The 19,843-nt window shown below is 39.5% G+C and overlaps 2 protein-coding genes and 1 pseudogene across 2 annotated transcripts; 1 reads left to right on the top strand and 2 right to left on the bottom strand.

The window, feature by feature from the left end:
- The first annotated feature begins 1,294 nt into the window (after positions 1 to 1,294).
- Positions 1,295 to 8,009, top strand: LOC137097427 (vomeronasal type-2 receptor 26-like; annotated as a pseudogene).
- Positions 8,010 to 11,252: 3,243 nt separating this feature from the next.
- Positions 11,253 to 11,960, bottom strand: LOC132779595 (olfactory receptor 10A4-like). Its single transcript, XM_067470530.1, is given in 3 exon segments — positions 11,253 to 11,659; positions 11,662 to 11,884; positions 11,886 to 11,960. Coding segments are annotated over 3 exon segments (705 nt in total).
- Positions 11,961 to 13,916: 1,956 nt separating this feature from the next.
- LOC132779594 (olfactory receptor 14A16-like) lies at positions 13,917 to 18,508 on the bottom strand. The gene is made up of 2 exons (XM_067470529.1): positions 18,468 to 18,508; positions 13,917 to 14,865 (listed from the first exon to the last, which is right to left on the bottom strand). The coding sequence occupies exons 1-2, from the start codon at positions 18,506 to 18,508 to the stop codon at positions 13,917 to 13,919; spliced, it is 990 nt and encodes a 329-aa protein (XP_067326630.1).
- Positions 18,509 to 19,843: the final 1,335 nt, after the last annotated feature.

Below are 19,843 nucleotides of genomic sequence, written 5' to 3'. Positions count from 1 at the left end.
GGTCAGAGACCTTCATTTATGCTTCAAGTGAACCTAGCAAATTGTTACATTGTAAGGCCAGCAGAGGGTGCATCTACACTGTAGAATTAATGCAATTTAACACCATTGTAACTGTCAAGGCTTAATGTTATAGAATCATAGGAGTTGAAGTTGTACAGGGCCGTTACTGTTCTCTGCCAAAGAGTGCTGGTGCTCCACTAAACTGCGGCTTACAGGATCCCACAGCATTGAGCCAGGGGCAGTTAAAGAGGTATCAAACTGCATGAATGTGAAGCCACTCTGAGTCCCCCTAGGGGTTGAGAAGGGAAGGGTACAAATATAGTAAGAAAATAAATATACTCTACAGTGTAGATGCACCTAGAGCACTGGCTCTCAACCTGTGGGTCTCCAGGTGTTTTGGCCTACAGCTCCCAGAAACCCAGCCAGTTTATCAGTGGATAGGATTTCTGGGAGTTGGGGACCTACAGGTTGGTCCCCAACTCCCAGACCTACAGGTTGGAACCACTGATCTAGTGACTAGGATTGGATCAACACTGCAATATATTTCAGTTTTGGAATCCAGATTATATTTATTATTTATTCAGGACGGCTACCAGCAGGCACCATTCAGTGCTGAACAATTCACAACATAATATACACTTTACCTATATTAAAAACAGTTATAAATATATTAAAACAATTCGTCATTTCATGTCATCCTCCATGTTAGTTCAACAGTCCATTAAAATTATCTTCACTCCATTGCCATCAGCTAAAAACAGTCTGTTAAAACCATCTATTCTGTGAACATTTGATCCCATAACTAGGGTTTAAGCTTCTTTCAGAAGGTCATGAGGGAGGAGGGCAGATCTAATCTCATTAGGGAAGGCGTCCCACAGCCGAGGGGCCACCACCGAGAAGGCCCTGTTTTGAACAGATTATGTAGCAATGTAGTTGGTGCCTACGAAATATTATTTGGCACGAACTTTCTTGGATCTCCACCTATTTAAAGAAATGAAAGTAGGGTTGAAATCCACAATATGGTTTGTTATCCTAGAAGATGCAAAAAACACTTGATTGTTTAGGCTGTAATCAATTAACATGGTATCAATTTCCTTGAAAATTAGTCTTTTGGATTCATTTTAAAGCATTAGTGGAAATAATGCCAGCCCACTACAAATTAAAGTGCCATTGATTTTGTTCTATTAAAAAGGGGGAAAATATGGTTGTTGTTTTTTTTTGTATTTTGGAATTGGTTGTGAAAATCACTGTGTTGTTTTTTTTCCAGCTGATTTGTGGCTCAACCCATTCAGCAATGAGTGATAAGATTCGTTACCCCTTTTCCTATCAAATGGTGCCAAGTGAAGCTGTTCAGTTTGATGGGATAGTGCAGTTGCTAAGCTATTTCAGCTGGACATGGGTTGGCCTCATTGTTTCAGATGACAACCAAGGGGAAGAGTTTGTGCAAAGCCTAAAATCAGTTCTCACTAGAAACAGCATCTGTGTGGCTTTTACCGAAAAGGCTCCATTTTTCTTTCCACAGACAATTAATGGATCCCCATACTATGAATTCAGTAGTGTCACTGTTTTGAAAAATCTTATTTTTACAAAAGCCAATGTGATTGTTGCATATGGGGCAACATCCCTCATGATTGGGTTAAACATACTGCTCCACAACTATGAACAACTGACAGAGAAGTTCATAGAGAAGGTTTGGGTCACAACAGCACAGTGGGATTTCAGCTCAAAGGTTTTCCTGAATGACTGGGATGTCAAACACTTCCATGGTTCCTTGTCTTTTATGGTCCACAAACACAATGTCCCAAGATTTAAGACTTTTCTCCAGGAATTTAACCCTTACCAGCATCATGATAATAATTTCCTCCAATACTTCTGGCATGATGCATTTGATTGTATAAGTCCTAATTTCTACAACAACACACAAAAATTCAAAATTTGTACAGGGGAGGAAAAGCTGGAGAGTCTTCCTCAGACTGTATTTGAAATGGACATGTCTGGTGACAGCTATAGTATCTATAATGCTGTTTATGCCTTGGCATATGCTTTGGATTCATTAGAAAATCCAAAACTGAGTAATCGGCCACTACAGTCATGGAAGGTAATGGACAAAACTGGTTAACTATTTTATACTTCAATCAGGCCCGTAGCCAGGATTTCGTTTCGGGGGGGGGGGGGGTAATTTTTTTTCAGGGGGGCTGAGTTTCGGGGGGGGGGCTGAGTCTGAGTGAAAGAGGGTCTACCCTAGCAAATCTTTTGTATCATTACCCCAATACCCCCTCAAGCCCCCCCCCCCCCCGGCTACATGCCTGACTTCAATCACTTTTGGTAAATAATAAAGATCTCTCTTCCCAACTAGCTTCACTGGTTTTTGAGAAAAATCCATTTCAACAATAGTGCTGGGGAAGAGGTGTTTTTCAATGACAACATGGAATTGTCCACTGGATATGACATACTGAACTGGGTTGTTTTCCCCAATAAATCCTTTATAAAAGTAAGAATTGGAGCAATGGATTCCGAGACTTCCTCAGACCAAAGGTTTACTATTAAGGAAGATGCCATTACATGGCCTAATGCTTTCAACCAGGTGGGTTTTCCAGTTTTGAACATTTCACTGCAGCTTTAGCAATCATTGGAGAAATTACATTTCACAGGAGCATTTTTGGTAATCGCATTTGGATGGCTCTATGGGAATTGTATCTTCCCCCCCTAGATATCAACAAAAACATTGGGGGGGGGGAGGGGGGGGGAGAAAAGGAAGCTCATGTTTTCTTATCTGTTTACATTAGAATTAAATAGAAAACTGCCTAGGTCATTAAAGTGCTGCATTACTGGAAGTGCAATAGAAAATTTCAGGTTATGTTGAATAAAATCAATGTATTCAATTAAACTGACGTTTCTTCCATTTATGATTAGATGGTGCCTAAGTCAACTTGTACTGAGAGATGCCATCCAGGGTACAACATGAAGATTCTTGAAGGACAGCTACCTTGCTGCTATCATTGCTTATGTTGCCCCGAAGGAACAATTTCAAACCAAACTGGTAAGAGATTCCAGGATCAATGAAAATAAAGTAGAACTTTGAAAATAAATATTAGAATAAAAATTTGATTAAAATTTGTTTAAAACCAGCTTGGTTGGTACTATTGTCAATTACAGATCAGATAATGTAATTTTGTTATCATGGTATCATTGGTTGTCCCACAGTCCAAATGTCAAAAACAGCCTTCCCCTTCACTTTTAAATCTTTTAAATCAACAAGCCTCCCCAACAGATAGGCAGATTGGATAACAACAACAACAACTTTATTTCTAGACCGCACTTCTCTCCCAATACAAACACTCAATGCCTTACAAAGTAACAAACAACATGAGGAATAGTACAAAATAATAAACAATAATTAACAGTGAACTTATAATGAAAGAATTAAATGTTGTAGTGAGGACTATGTAGTAATAAACCCAATTAGACAATTAGACAATAAACTAGGACATGTGTAAACATTAAATAAGGTAAAGGTTTCCCCTGACATTAAGTCTGATTTGGGGTGGTGGTGGTGGTGCTCATCTCCATTTCTAAGACAAAGAGCCAGCCTTATCCATCCAAGGTCATGTGGCCAGCATGGAGTGACTGCATGGAGTGCCGTTACCTTCCTGCCATAGAGGTACCTATTGGTCTACTCATATTTGCATGTTTTTGAACTGCTAGGTTGGCATAAGCAGGGGCTAACTGAGGGAGCTCACCCCATTCCCTGGATTTGCAAGTTCAGCAACTCAGAGGTTTAACCTGCTGCATTACTGGGGGCTCCAAAAACATTATTTATTAATACTAGTTTGGGACCCGGTGGTGCCTGGGTTATTAGAAGAAGGGATTGTTTGTTTTGGGATGTTAGGTAATATCACTGAAGTTTGGTCCAGATCTGTCGTTGGTCCAGATCCGTCAGTGCTCTCTGGATAAGGCTGAACCACGACTCCCAGATTCCCAGAGCAATCACCCCCAAACTCTGACAGTAGTTGCAGTTGGCCATGTTGGGTCTGTGTACCAAGTTTGGTCCAGATCCGTTGTTGGCTGGATTCAGGGACAAACAGGTTGCTTGGTACTCCCAATGAGGACCACAGTGAGTCTTCATGACTGGTAGACAGTTGGGATAATAGTGTACTGTCACGGTGGTAAAGTGCTCTACTAGGATTCCAGTCAATGTACTAAAGTAAAATATATGTAAAAAAGGCTATAGTTTTGAAATGAATTAATTCAGCATATAGAACCATTCATACATTTTTGAATGGCTTATCTAAGTGTTCCTTTTTTTTCCATTCTATGGCAATATTATGTTAGACACAAAACATTAGTGTAATACTAGATTTAGTAAACAGAGCCCCAGAAGAACTATGGACAGAAGTCCGAGACATTGTTCAGGAGGCAGCAACAAAGTACGTCCCAAAGAAAAAGAAAACCAAGAAGGCAAAATGGTTGTCTGCTGAGACACTGGAAGTAGCCCAAGAAAGGAGGAAAGCAAAAGGAAAGAGGGATAAGGGGAGATATGCCCAGTTAAATGCGCAATTCCAGAGGTTAGCCAGAAGAGATAAGGAACTATTTTTAAATAAGCAATGCATGGAAGTGGAAGAAGACAACAGAATAGGAAGGACAAGAGACCTCTTCCAGAAAATTAGAAACATTGGAGGTAAATTTCAGGCAAAAATTGGTATGATAAGAAACAAAGATGGCAGGGACCTAACAGAAGCTGAAGAGATTAAGAGAAGGTGGCGAGACTATACAGAAGATCTGTATAGGAAGGATAATAATATTGAGGATAGTTATGATGGTGTGGTGAATGAATTAGAACCAGACATCCTGAGGCGTGAGGTTGAATGGGCCTTAAGAAGCATTGCTAACAACAAGGCAGCAGGAGACGACGGGATCTCAGCTGAACTGTTTAAAATCTTAAAAGATGATGCTGTCAAGGTGATGCATGCCATTTGCCAGCAAATATGGAAAACACAAGAATGGCCATCAGACTGGAAAAAAACAACTTATATCCCCATACCAAAAAAGGGAAATGCGAAAGACTGCTCCAACTTCCGTACAGTGGCCCTTATTTCTCATGCCAGTAAGGTAATGCTCAAGATCCTGCAAGGAAGACTCCAGCAATACATGGAGCGAGAGTTGCCAGATGTTCAAGCTGGGTTTAGAAAAGGCAGAGGAACCAGAGACCAAATTGCCAATATCCGCTGGATAATGGAGAAAGGCAGGGAGTTTCAGAAAAACATCTACTTCTGCTTCATTGACTATTCTAAAGCCTTTGACTGTGTGGATCATAATAAATTGTGGCAAGTTCTTGGTGGGATGGGCATCCCAAGCCACCTTGTCTCTCTCCTGAGGAATCTGTACAAGGACCAAGTAGCAACAGTAAGAACTGACCACGGAACAACAGACTGGTTCAAGATTGGGAAAGGCGTACGGCAAGGCTGCATCCTCTCACCCAACCTTTTTAACTTGTATGCAGAACACATCATGCGATGTGCGGGGCTGGATGAATGCAAAGCTGGGGTGAAAATTGCTGGAAGAAACATTAACAACCTCAGATATGCAGATGACACCACTCTGATGGCCGAAAGCGAGGAGGAGCTGAGGAGCCTTCTAATCAAGGTGAAAGAAGAAAGCGCAAAAGCCGGGTTGCAGCTAAACGTCAAAAAAACCAAGATTATGGCAACAAGAATGATTGACAACTGGAAAATAGAGGGAGAAACTGTGGAGGCCGTGACAGACTTTGTATTTCTAGGTGCAAAGATTACTGCAGATGCAGACTGTGGCCAGGAAATCAGAAGACGCTTACTTCTTGGGAGGAGAGCAATGTCCAATCTCGATAAAATAGTAAAGAGTAGAGACATCAGACTGGCAACAAAGATCCGCCTAGTCAAAGCCATGGTATTCCCTGTAGTAACCTACGGATGTGAGAGCTGGACCTTAGGGAAGGCTGAGCGAAGGAAGATCGATGCTTTTGAGCTGTGGTGTTGGAGGAAAGTTCTGAGAGTGCCTTGGACTGCAAGAAGATCCAACCAGTCCATCCTCCAGGAAATAAAGCCCGGCTGCTCACTGGCGGGAAAGATACTAGAGACAAAGTTGAAGTACTTTGGTCACATCATGAGGAGACAGGAAAGCCTAGAGAAGACAATTATGCTGGGGAAAGTGGAAGGCAAAAGGAAGAGGGGCCGACCAAGGGCAAGATGGATGGATGGCATCCTTGAAGTGACTGGACTGACCTTGAGGGAGCTGGGGGTGGTAACGGCCAACAGGGAGCTCTGGCGTGGGCTGGTCCATGAGGTCATGAAGAGTCGGAGACGACTGAACGAATGAACAACAACAACAAACAATGTTGTATACAGGCATGTAGCCGGGGGCGGGGTGGGGGGGCTTGAGGGGCTTCAGCCCCCCCCCCTGAAATTCTCATGGTGGTTCGCGAAAAGGCCTTACTGGTGCATTATTTAAACTGTTATGTTTATTCATATCATGATCTGATCACCATACTCAATATATCCCATATGCATGGGGGTATTGGGGTAATGATACAAAAGGTTTGCTAGGGTAGACCCTCTTTCACTCAGACTCACCCCCCCCCCGAAACTCAGCCCCCCCCGAAACCCGCCCTGAAAAAAAATTAGCCCCCCCCCCCCCCCCCCCCCGGAAACGAAATCCTGGCTACGGGCCTGGTTGTATAGTTGTAATTTTAATACTAAACATATTCAGAGTTGTGAAGCTTAATACAGCTCATCAACCACTGGTCTCCCAAGTGTTTGATGCATTTCTTTGTTCAGTTCAGTGTCTTTACAATCTAAGTAAACCAATACGCATGTCTACTTGTTTGCTTTGCCGATGTATAAAGCAGGGCTTCTCAACCACAGGTCCCTGAGTTCTGAGACAGGTCTTTAGGGGTTCCTTGGGAGATCCTGATCATGATATTTTCTTTGAGCGATAGATGTAATCATTTTTTTTGGAATGGTTCTTTGAGGCCTGGAAATTATTTGAAGGCTTCCTCGGGGTTAAAAGGTTTGAGAAAGCCTGGTACAGATAACATTGCACAGGAAGATCTTTCTACTTTTTCAGATGCACATTATTGTTACAAATGTCCAGAAGAGGAGCGTCCAAACAAGAAACAAAACAGATGTGTTCCCAAAGTCATCACTTTTCTTACTTATGACGAACCTTTGGGGATCAGTCTGGTGTCTGCTGCAGTTTTCTTGTCTCTACTCACAGCCTCAGTATTTGGAATATTTATTAGACACCAGAATACACCAATTGTCAAAGCGACAAATCGGGACCTTACTTATCTTCTGCTAATTTCCATTTTCCTCTGCTTCCTTTGCTCCTTGATATTCATTGGACAACCCAGCATAGTGACTTGCCTTCTTAGACAGGTTGCTTTTGGCAACATCTTTACTTTTGCACTTTCTTGTGTGTTGACCAAAACAATGACTGTGGTCATAGCATTCATAGCCACAAATCCTGGGGGGAAAATAATTAAATGGGTTGGCAAAAAATTATCCCACTACATTATCTTTATTTTTTCTGCTATCCAAGTTGGAATTTGTACCATCTGGCTAGGCACCTCTCCTCCATTCCCAGAGACTGATAAAGTCTCGCAACCTGCAGAAATTGTAGTACAATGTAATGAAGGCTCATCTACCATGTTCTACATTGTCCTAGGCTACCTGGGTATTCTGGCCAGTGTTAGTTTCACCCTAGCCTATCTAGCAAGGAAACTACCTGACGCATTCAATGAAGCCAAATTTATCACCTTCAGTATGCTAGTGTTTTGCAGTGTCTGGATAACCTTTATTCCAACCTATCTGAGTACCAAAGGCAAGTACATGGTAGCTGTGGAAATCTTCTCTATTTTGGCCTCGAGTGTTGGATTACTGAGTTTTATTTTTGCTCCTAAAGTGTACATTATCTTGCTGAAACCAAACATGAACATTAAGGACCACTTGTTTAAGAAACGGAAGTCAATAAAATAACCTTCTGTACATACAATGTAATCTCATAATGATACATGGACTAGATGGCCCATGTGGTGTCTTCCAACTCTATGATTAAATGATTCTATAAATGCTTTTCATTGAAGGAAAGGACTGAAATAGACCATATGATGTATATGTAGAAATGTGTTACTCATCGATGCATACATCTGAAATTATGCAGTATGAATAAGATGTGTGACTGAGTTGTAATACTTTACAGTTATTAAGCACACATTCACACAAATATATTTTCCAGATGTGATCTTGCCTTGTTCATTTGCCTATTTGAATGATATGTAATATCTGTGTTTTAACAATAATATATGAATGAACTGTTGCCCACAGAAACAACTACTTCTCTCCCTTCTTTTTGTCTCTCAAGCAAGCAAACAAGCTTTAGATAAAGATTAATTGCTTATTATAATTGTATGCAACTTTAAATAATAAAAAATCAAAACAATTTACAGTGTAAAATGAAACAACATTTATATGTATAAGGTAGGTGTAAACTGATTTTTAAAGTGTATCTAAAACAGAATATTGTCTTTGTACATTCAGTCCTTCAGATCTGCAAGTTTAACTTTTGAAGATTTGATTATTTGCAGAGCAGATCCTGTTAATACATTATCTGTAAGAATGCCTACGTCTTCTAGTGTCATGCTGGAAGACCTAGATGATCCCAAAGAGATGTTTGCTAAGGTTAAAAGGACTGACATTCCAGAAGCATACTGTAGTGAAAGCTACCTTTTAGGCGACCAGGCCGAAGCCTGAGTATCAGTAGCTGTCATCTTGAAAGACAGGCAGAAGCAGGAGGAGGAGTCAAGCCGACTCCTGATTGGTCAGAGCAATTAGGGGAGGAGTCGGTTGAGAGAGGGAAAGAGGCTGTCAGCTTTTGACAAGAGAGGAGAAGTGTCTTGACATCAGACACAGAAGGAAGGGATTTTTAGGAGAGGAAGCTAAATAGGAGTCTGACAGGGAAAGAAAGCTTTAAAGTGAGCCTTAAGGAATAGGGAATAAGGTTGAGACAAGGGCTAGGTTTTTACTTTGTGGAGAGGACCAGTAAAAGAGAGTCTTGTCTTCTTATACTTAGGGAAAGTATAAGAGAGCTTATTGCCCTGTGTGTGAGACAGATAGGAGTCTGTTCTCTAAGTGATACTGTTTCTAAGAATAGAGCAGTCTGTTTAAGGAAACTCACAGTTTTGAAAGCTTTATTGTCAGTAGAACTAACTGTTTAACCCAACTAAGTCTCTACAACTGAATTAAGTTTCTGTACCGCTCATTCTATGAGTAGATATTTGCTTAAAGTTCAATAAACCTTTTCTAGTTCATTTTTAACTGGTGTCAGCTTCAGTCTATCAATCTCCTCAGAACTAAGTCAAGTCAATAATTGAAATCTCTTTAAAGTCCAGTCAGCCAGCGAAGAAGCAATAGAAGAACTAAGGGCAAACACACCTTACTTATGACACATTCACACCTTTGGGTCCTCAGACCAATAAAACTGAGGTGGTGGCAGTCATATCTATCAGAAACATCGGTCATTGATATATTTAACCTATGGTCAGCAGATAACTACGTTACACATACCTATGTCTTTAAATGCTATTCTCATATCTCCCTTTACAAGATCTTCTGTAGACTCCCTCTGGCAACATGGCCATCTGCTTTGGTTAGAAGCATTCAATCTTTTTTAATATCTACATCAGTTTACTGAGAGAGGTCATTTGGAGTTTTGAGTTTGAGTGCAATGAGTGTGCTAATGATGGTCGGCTTTATTTTTTTTTAGCGGATTTAGAGGCAGCAAGGTCTGGAAGCAGGCCCTGAGGAAGCTTCATTGTTCCCACCAGGCGTCCTCTTTCTGTCCCACAGAATGGTGGGACAGAAAGAGGATTTGTTTCAGAACATCTTGGAGTTCTCATCATAAAGGGAGATATTGGCGTATGATTCAAAGACATGGCTATATTAGTCTTTGAAGTGAGTTTAAGTCCCCATGCCCTGTCCAAAACAAATGGTTTTTTTTGTTGGTTTCCCTATGGTAACTTCCATGCTGACATGCGGCCACCAAACCCCCTCCAAAAAAAAAAAAGCCCTTAAAATAAGAAGAAACTTATCGGGTGCCATGAGACCTCTCTGGCAGGTATCTTGATGTGTAGAAATGATGTGCCCAAAGACAGGGCGGTTCTGGAGACAGGGCAATTCTGGCACATCATTTCTATGCACCAGGAGGCCTGCTAAAGAGGCCTCATGGCACCCAGTAAATTTCTTATTTTAAGAGCTTTTTTCGGGGGTGGGGGTGGGAAGTGGTGTGACTTCTTCACTTCTACAGGCTCATGGAGCCTGGAGAAGTGAATTGGGCTATGGGGACTGACCCCTCAGAGGTCTCAGGACTACCCGGGGGGTCAGTCTCCACAGGGACCCTACCCCATTAGACACAAGCCTTTCAAGAAGGCCCGTGTTTTATGGAGTATCTAAATAATTCAGGGCAAAGTAAGGTTTACCTGCTTCATCCTGAATTAATCCTCTTTTGCCTGAGGTGTTGTTTGGGTGTCGCAGGTAAAAGTATGATAGAGCCTGCATTTTGGACCCTTTTTGGAAGGGCCCTGGAATATTAGTATGCAAGGAATTTTGTAGCACTCTAGAGACTACCTGAGAGAATGACGTTTGTTGCCTTAGCTTTCCTAAGACTAAGTTTACTTTCTCAGGTGCATCTGAGATGCATTATTATACCGTATAATGAATTCAGTATGTCCACCTGCATTTCCTTGTCCTGTCTTCCTCAGATGGCTGAGCTAACAAGAATAGGGAAAACATATCTGCTGTAAGAGAAGGGGTTCATGCAGGAGCAGTAGCCTAAATTCCAATAACCAGATTGCCATTATAGGATGAATGGGAAATCTATGTCCTCCAAAAGTTTTGGGATTCCAGGTTCCATCATTCTTATATGGAGATATAAATATCTGACTACTTTCTCCTTCATATGAGGATGAATGAATAAAACAGTTTTCTCCCCTAGTATTCAAAAGGATTGAATATGAGTTATTCTACATGGAAAAAAGTGTATATGTGTGCTTTGCATACAAACTTTCTGTCCAGAAACAGGTTGCAGGTTATCCACTGTGTAAAAAAAAAAACAACTTTATGTAACCCCTCCCCCACCACAAACATGCAAGTTATCCCTTGATGTTTCAGTCATCAGGTGATGATTTGACACATCAATATTTCTATGACAATAAATAAACAATATTATCTTTTGTTCAAAGCAAATAGTCTCTTGAATAATTTTCTCTTCAATGCACCTTTAACTTCTTTATTTCTTAGGCTATAGATGATGGGGTTTAACATGGGTGTGATTACTGTGTAGGAAAGTGAGAGGATCTTCTTTACATCTGGAGAGTAGCCTGATTTAGGTCTAAAGTAGGTAGATGTGGCTGTTGTATAAAACAAAGTAACCACTACAAGATGAGATGAACATGTAGAGAAGGCTTTATGCCGTCCCTCCATTGAGGTCATTCTCAAGATGGTTGCTATGATGTGCACATAAGTGAGCAGAATTAAGAAGAAAGGGAACACAATGAAGAGCACAGTGGCTGTAAGAGCTTCAATTTCAAACATATCAGTATCAGCACAAGCTAACTCTAGCAGTGGAGGCTGTCACAAAAAAAGTGGTTGATTACGTTTGGCCCACAGAATGGTAAACTGAATATCCACGTTGTCTACACAATAGAGACAGGAAAACCTGAGAACCACAAGGAAGCAGCCAGTTGGAAACAAGCAGTTCTGTTCATTATGTATGGATAATGTAAAGGGTTACAGATGGCTACATACCGGTCATATGCCATTGCAGCAAGGAGACAACATTCAGCTGCACCAAAAAAGAAGAAAAAAGTACATTTGAGTAGCACAACCGGCATAGGAAATAGTCTTGTTCTCAACCAAGAAATTGACTAGCATCTTTGAGATGATGACCAAATTGAATCAGATCTCTAAGATGGAAAGGTTTCAGAGGAAAAAATACATGGGACTGTGAAGTATGGGGTCCATTGTTGTAACAATTACGATGAAGGCATTTCCCAACAGAGTTATTGTGTACATAAAAAGGAAAACGGTGAAGAGGGGGTACCTGAAAGTCAGGGTAATTTGAAAACCCAATTAGAATGAATTCTGTAACCCTGGTTTGGTTGTCTTTTTCTGCATCATAATTTCCAGTAGTCTCTCAAGTAAAGATGATATGTTCTTCTTTGACGGCCAGTTTTTGGAGAGCTGGTATTGTGGCTGTTTCACTCTTCGGTAACTGAACTAATTTCTTCCCATTAGAATATGTTATAAAAAACAACAGAGACTGCTGTCAGATATGAGCCAAAACTGGATAATATTGTTTGGACATGTGGACAATTTCAACAGAAAGGAAAAAACCATGAAAATGAACAAAATCTGGCTACCAGTATTAAAAAATTCTAAAATTGCAACAGCAAAAACAGCAGAGAGAAAAACAGGCAGGGACATCTAATCACCTTTCAAGAAGAGTTTGCTCCAGGCACAGTCAGCCCATTGTATGCTAATCAAGATGGTCAGTTGAAAAATTCACACCTAGCCCAACTTACAAAAGCCCTTTGTCTCACCCTGGTCATTCCACAGATATATAAACCCCTTTTTTCCCAGTTTCCAGCAGACCTCACCTCTGAGGATGCTTGCCATAGATGCAGGCAAAACGTCAGGAGAAATGCCTCTAGAACATGGCCGTATAGCCCGAAAAAACCCACAAGAACTGAGTGATTCCAGCCATGAAAGCCTTCGACAATACATTCAATTACTTATTAGAAATATTTTTTTCTATTGGATGATTAAGTCAAGTTTGACATACATTTTCCAAATGCAGCATTAATATAATGGATTTTTAACCAATATATCTTTCCTTTAAAGACTTATGACAATATTGTAACATAAACTCATATTAAATGCAGATAAACATTGTCTTGTGCTACTGCACCCTCCCAGTCACAAAATGAATATGAAACCCCAGAACTGTTTTATAAAGTTTTTATTCTTGAGCAGGGGGAGGTTTTATTCAAAAAGGAATAGTTAAACTAATTTCAAATCATGTATGCTGGCATAAGAAGAAGTTCCTTGTGTGTATGCCCTTGACAGGATTCATTTAGTACAACATTCTGGAGTATGATTTTAAGCACATTCAATTCCATATTCTTAATATCTTAGTCAGCTTTGGAGCTCTTGTTATCTTATTGTTTTTACCCAAAGTCAGGATGCCAAGTATGTATACTGGATATCCGAGTCCTACTCAAGAACATCACCATGCATGTTCTCAAACAGTCGATGCTTTGCACATGCAGCCCCACTATGCTTCACTTTTTCTGAATGCATGCTTAAGCAGTGACAATTTCTATTATTTCTATATTGTAGGTATAGAGAAACTCATAAATACGTTCATGTCTTCTCTAACAGAAAATGCTACTTAACCTAATGCATAGAATCCTGTTGTTAAAAGGAAGCCACATGGCTCTTCATTCAGAAGTAAGTAATAAATAGAAGTGTGTTTCATCAGGCTAAACCTGATGAAAGTGTGCACTGATTTGCAACCCATCTGCATTCTGAAGAAGTCTTCTTCTCAGGATCAGAGTGATTTATTTCTGATTTATGAAAGACCTTTTGGTTATCTCAAAGAATTATGTAAGATTTCAGTGACTTAAAAATCCAGCCATTATCTATCGTATTAAACATGCATATATCCAACTTCCCAGTTCAATATCTTAATATAACCTGAAAAGCAACAGCTTAATTGACAATTTATTTAAAACATCTGAAATATGATATAAAGTAATATACATTTAACATCTTGTGAGCAAATACAGCAATTGTTGATCATTGTTAATCTTCCATATCTTTACTTTGTCAATTGAAGATGACTTTATTCATGAATTTCCCAAGAGCATTTCTGATCTCTTTGTTTCTCAAGCTGTAAATGACTGGGTTGGCGATTGGTGACACAACAAAATACAACAAAGCTGCTAGGAGTTCCTTGAAGAGAGTTGACTCTGAACTTCTCTTCATGTATGTAAACATCCCAGTAAACAGAAATAAAGAAAACACTGTAAGATGGGGCAAACATGTGGAAAAAACTTTGTACCTGCCATGAGAAGTAGGGATTTTTTGGACTGCAGAAAAGATGTGAACGTAGGATCCAATGACTGAAGAGCAGATAATCAAACCAAACACAATGCCACATACAAAGATTGCGGTTTCATTACCAAAGGTGTCAGCACAAACAAGCTTTAGTACTTTGGGGATATCACAAAAAAACTGATCTACATTGTTTGGCCCACAAAATGGCAAAGAACTGATGTTCATGGTGTGTAGCGCCGCATAGACAGTACTGATTATCCAACAAGCAGCTATCATGCTGACACATTTAATTTTATTCATTATCATATGATACTTGAGTGGGTAGCAGATAGCAATGTAACGGTCATATGCCATGATAGTGAGGAGAGCTAGTTCTGCTGAGGCAAAGGTGATTCCCAAAAAGATTTGGCTCATACACCCAGAGAAGGAAATCGATCTGGTTTGTGTCAAGGAGGTGTTCATGGCTTTAGGGATTATGACCGAAATGAAGAAGATATCAAGGATGGATAAATTGGCCAGAAAGAGGTACATGGGTGTGTGAAGATGACTGTCTACAGCTACAATAAGAATGAGGAGAAGGTTTCCAGCCAAGGCTATCAGATAAATCAATAGAAACAATAGGAAGTATAATACCCGAAGCTCAAACAGATCAGAAAATCCCAGTAGCAAAAATTCAGTCACTGTGGTTGTATTGGAAACTTCTTGTTTCAGGCAGTCTCTATATAGTTAGAAGGAAGGAATCATATTGAGTCAGTGCATTAATTATACAGTTCAATGTAGTAGTGATACTTCAGATAGTTTAATCTAAATGTGGAGATGCACATTGTCAACTCTTAAATATGAACTGGAAGTAGTATTTTAACAATGTTAAGAATAATTTCAATTTGGTTTTGCTTTGCCGTGTTAGGAAAGGCAAAGTAAATAATTTTTCAACAATATACAGATGTAAAGATACTGAATCTAGTAAGAATTCTACATTGAAGTGGATATTTATGATTCGTAGTGATTTTTTTTCATGTCAGGAACAACTTGAGAAATTGCAAGTTGCTTCTCTTGTGGGAAATTTGGCCGTCTTCAAGGACATTGCCCAGGGGATGCCTGGATGTTTGATGTTTTACCATCCTTGTGGGAGGCTTCTCTCATATCCCCAGATGGGGAGCTGGAACTGACAGAAGGAGCTCAACCCACTCTCCCTGAATTTGAACCACTGACCTGTCGGCCAGCAGTCCTGCCAGCAGAAGGGTTTAACCCATTGTGCCACCAGGGGCTCTGTTCGTAGTGATGTAATTACTACATTTCATACTCAAAAGTAATATACAAACATTAAAGGTTTGAAATAAATTACAATAGCCTTTCTACTTTCAATAACCCATCTTTACAGGGCCCAACATGACTCAAAATAGGCATGAATACAAATGCAGCTTATATACTATTAAACCTCAGTTCATATGAATATATAATTCAATTAAAACATTTACAATATCATTTTTGAAAAAGCAAGAAATACCACACCTACCTACTTATTAATAGATTTTTCTCAGTTCTGTCAATTGCCAAAAATAATTGTACCTTTTCAGATGCCAGCATCTTCTTTCAATTATTTAATTAACTTCAGATGAGCCATATATTTTGTTCCTCTTCTCAATACCGGGGGGGGGGGGGGAACCCAGTAACTTTGTGATTTTTCACACTATGCCTTTCCGATAGATAATCATGGATGTTTCTTTCAAAGAAATTTGATTGTCTAGCATTTACTCACTCAGTATCATTAAAGAAATGTCTTTCCTCTTTCAGTATTAACCTGATGACTGAACTTCCTACTTTGGCATGAGGCTCTTTGAAATAACCTAAAATTCTTTTAAAAATGGAAGATGTATATTGTCTGCTATTTTTGAAATAATTTAAAGCCATATAAAAATCTCAGTGAGTAAGACAGAGAGAAGAAGAAAAGAAAAAGAGAGCCTGTTTTGGAAGAAATATACATGATAAACAAAAATAAGACACTTACTTTGAGGGTTTGGTGTTGGAACACATCCTTTGGAACATATCTCTTCATAGATCAAACGAAGGTATGCTTCATGAATTCTGGCCATATATTGTATATGGAATGAACCAAGCATTTTTGATCAAAATAGTCAGACTAAATTGTTACTGTTAAGATCATCTTGGGAGAATGAAGAAATGGCTATGGGGTATTTTGTAAAATATGTTCCTGTGGTTGTTATCTGCCACACAATATCTGCTCGGTCTTCATAGGCCACAGTTACTCAGCTGACAATTCAATGCATTCTCTACCAATGCATTTATACAACTTGCCACACAACTTTCTCCCAAGAGTATAGATCTCAATTATGTAGGAATTTTTTTTTCCCTTTTGGATGCTGTTGAGAAAAAAAAAAGAAAAAAAGATATTTTGAATAAGCTCACAGAGAATTCTTTTTAATTGTGTTGTTGCATCATTTGCATGAAGAAAAAGGCAGAGATTCAGTTATGATTTTGACATGAATAACTGCTTTTCACAGTGATTTGATGCATAGCAATGAGTAAATTGCATTGTTTATTTATGCTGTGTAAAACAGTCAGCCAATTTGTATATAGCAATCCATTGTTAAGTGCACAGTTCTGGAGAACTCTTAGAGGCCAACATTTCTAGCAAGGATCCATAAAGATATTCTAATTTATTGTCCAGCAGTTGATAATAACTCAGTAATGACAGAGTAGCAAGACTCCAAATGCTGGACTCTTGACTTAGGATGCATCTATACTGTAGGATTAATGGAGTTTGACATTTATTTAACTACCATGGCAAAATGCAACCGAATCATGAGAGTTATGGTTTAGTGAGGAACTTTTTGAGATAAAAGGCTAAAGTTGTTATAAATTACCACATCCATAATTCCATGGCATTGCGCCTGGCAGTTGAAGTAGTATCAAACTTCACTTATTCTACAATGCAGATAAAGCCTCCTTCATGCTTAGTTTACATCTATTGTGGTTGAGGTCTTCTTGGAATAACAAAGATAGCATGCCATCAATCCTATACAAAGTTACTTGGGTGGAAGCTCTAGCGAACACATGGAGGGTATTTTTATGTATACAGTTTGCTTGTGGGTCTTCTTATTTAAGGATGAATATACAACAATGAATGAAAGAAGTACCTCACTACCTCTGAGGATGCTTGCCATAGGAGAGAATGCCTCTAGACCATGGCCATATAGCCTGAAAAAACCTACAACAACCCAATGAAAGAAGTAATTTGTCTTAAGCCATAAGGCGAAGACTGTGGTGAGAGAGGGGCTTTTGAAAGCTCACTTGGAGGCCAGATGGGGATTGGCTGGTTTAAGCCTTCCTCCCCTTCCCGCATATCATAACAGCCTCCTTTCTCCTTTGTGTGACCCACCCTCAGCATAGTGTGAGTGGTTGTATCAGGGCCAGGTAGGACTTTTTCTCTTCACATTTTCTCTGGATTTTTTTTTTTGCCAACCCCATACTGTTTCTGTTGGATGTAGAAATTGTCTTGAGATGATGTCACTTAAATACGTTGTCACTAAAATTTTAATTGGATCCAGTAGACACCAAGACTTCCCCTTTGTGGGTGAAGGGTAGGCTTCTGGAAGGCTCTTTCTTGGTTTTATGCCTTGGGGAGCTGGAAAAGGGGCTACCCTGTGGTTTAGGAGGAGTACTCTCTTTAGACTGGCTAGGGCAAGGAACCAAAATAGTTTGCAATGCTCTCAGTTTTGACGTACTGGCCCAGGGTGATGTGTGGAGATAGTCAAAGAACTGATACCCGCCACTCAGCTATACCCATTAGTTGATTTAATCGCAGAAGCTCGCAGAAGCTCAAATAATAGGTCAAATAATGGCTGCTTTATAGCATTTGTTGTTGTCTGACCTCTTTATTTTTCAATGTGGTTTCAAATATTGCCACTTTCCAAACTAGTCTTATGAGTAACATAGATTTTCTCATAATAATAATTACTTATTAATTGTATTTATATTATCAACTTCATAATATTTCATTTCTGATGTTGTCATTGTGTTCATGTTAGTCAGACTATTGCCTACTTCAGTTGATGAAGATGGCCATTGCTATTTTAATTTCAAGATATGTGGTGTAGTGATTTGAGTGCTAGACTATGACTCTGAGGATCAGGATTTGGTGACACTGAGCAAATCACATACTGTCACATACTTGTGATAAGTTCACTTTAGGGTTACCATAATTCAGAAATAACTTGAAGACACACAACAATAATGTTTTAATTGTTGTTATTTTGTAAAAAATGTATCTGTAAATAGACCAAATTAATAACACCTCACCTGCCAATGTTATTCCCTCCAGTTTCAGGATCTAAGGGCATCACAAAATCAGAAAAGTATGTATTTGCACTTTTATTCTTCCATTCCCATTATACATGTTCTGTAGAATTTCAAGTGATTTTACAATAGTAAGCATAAAGCACTAGACTGCGGCAAAATCTATATACAAATATTCAACAATTGATTGTCACCAGGAACACAAAAAGTAAGCTTGCAAAGCTGAAAAATATGGCGGAATGTGGATTAATGGCAACAATAAAAGCAGAGCCACAAAGAACAGGGAACTTTAATATTTCTATTTACAAGAAAAATTAGTAACAACTGGTCAAAATGTATTCAGAAATATGGAAGACTGGATGGGCAGCAAATTCTGATAGTACCCTTTGCATGAGGTTCTGTGATAATGGGAGGAGATGACAGCCCAGGTCAGACATCCTCAAATTCTGGGCCTCCAGCTGTTTGGGCCTCCAACTTCCAGAAACCCTAGCTAGCTTGTTCAATGGTCAGGAATTTGGGGAATTAGAGGCCTAAACAGTTGGAGACTCAGAGTTTGAGGATACCTGGCTCAGGGCAATGCAAGACTGTTACCGAGTAGATTTCTACCTCCATAAGTGTTCTGTAAGTCTCAAAAACTGGTGTTACCATCTTTGTTTCCTTAGGGCCCTTCTACAAAGGCTCTAAAATGTGGAAGTTACTGCGTTAAAAGGGGGGGGGGGCTAAATTATGCTAATGGTAAATTTACGCTGATTTGCAGCAACTGATGAAAAACACATTTTTAAAGGTCCACTTATATCCCAATTCCAGATGAAAAATACACATACTCACATCACTGTATATCCCTGCACTCATAAAAAAAATGAGATTTCTCTCCCCCCACCCCCTGTGAAGACTTCTCCAGCACACATCCACTTTTAAAAGCGTGACACACCTGATGAGGTGATTGGGCTGTGAGACAGATACACAGGTGATTTAAAAGAAGCATGAATGGAGAAGGAAGCATGAATGGAGAATTAGAACTCTCTGAAACCCCTTTTTATGCTTTATAATATTAAACAAAGCATAAATAAACAAAAACAATTGGGGGGGGGGAAGAGAAATCCATCAGAAGTTTTTTTTAAAAAAATCCACTCTGTTTTGCATTAAACCTCATATGCGCAAATGCAAATCTGCTTATATTTATGTTATTATGATAGTTGCATGTGCATTTCAGCTGAACCACAAGCAATTTCTGCTATCTGGGCTTCAGGGAAGCGTTGTTCCATTTTTGCACCCCTCCCAAAAATGAACAAGTGCCCAAATGGGCATTTTCGGCCACAGCTAGAAAATGTGCCTAGATTGGCTGCAGTAGCAGGGCACCATTCTTTCCTGCCAAATGT

This window comes from Anolis sagrei, chromosome 6 (assembly GCF_037176765.1).
Source record: "Anolis sagrei isolate rAnoSag1 chromosome 6, rAnoSag1.mat, whole genome shotgun sequence".
In the NCBI taxonomy this organism is placed as follows: Eukaryota; Metazoa; Chordata; class Lepidosauria; order Squamata; family Dactyloidae; genus Anolis; species Anolis sagrei.
The sequence above is the reverse complement of the archived record's forward strand: the minus strand, read 5'-3'. Positions and strand labels throughout refer to the sequence as shown.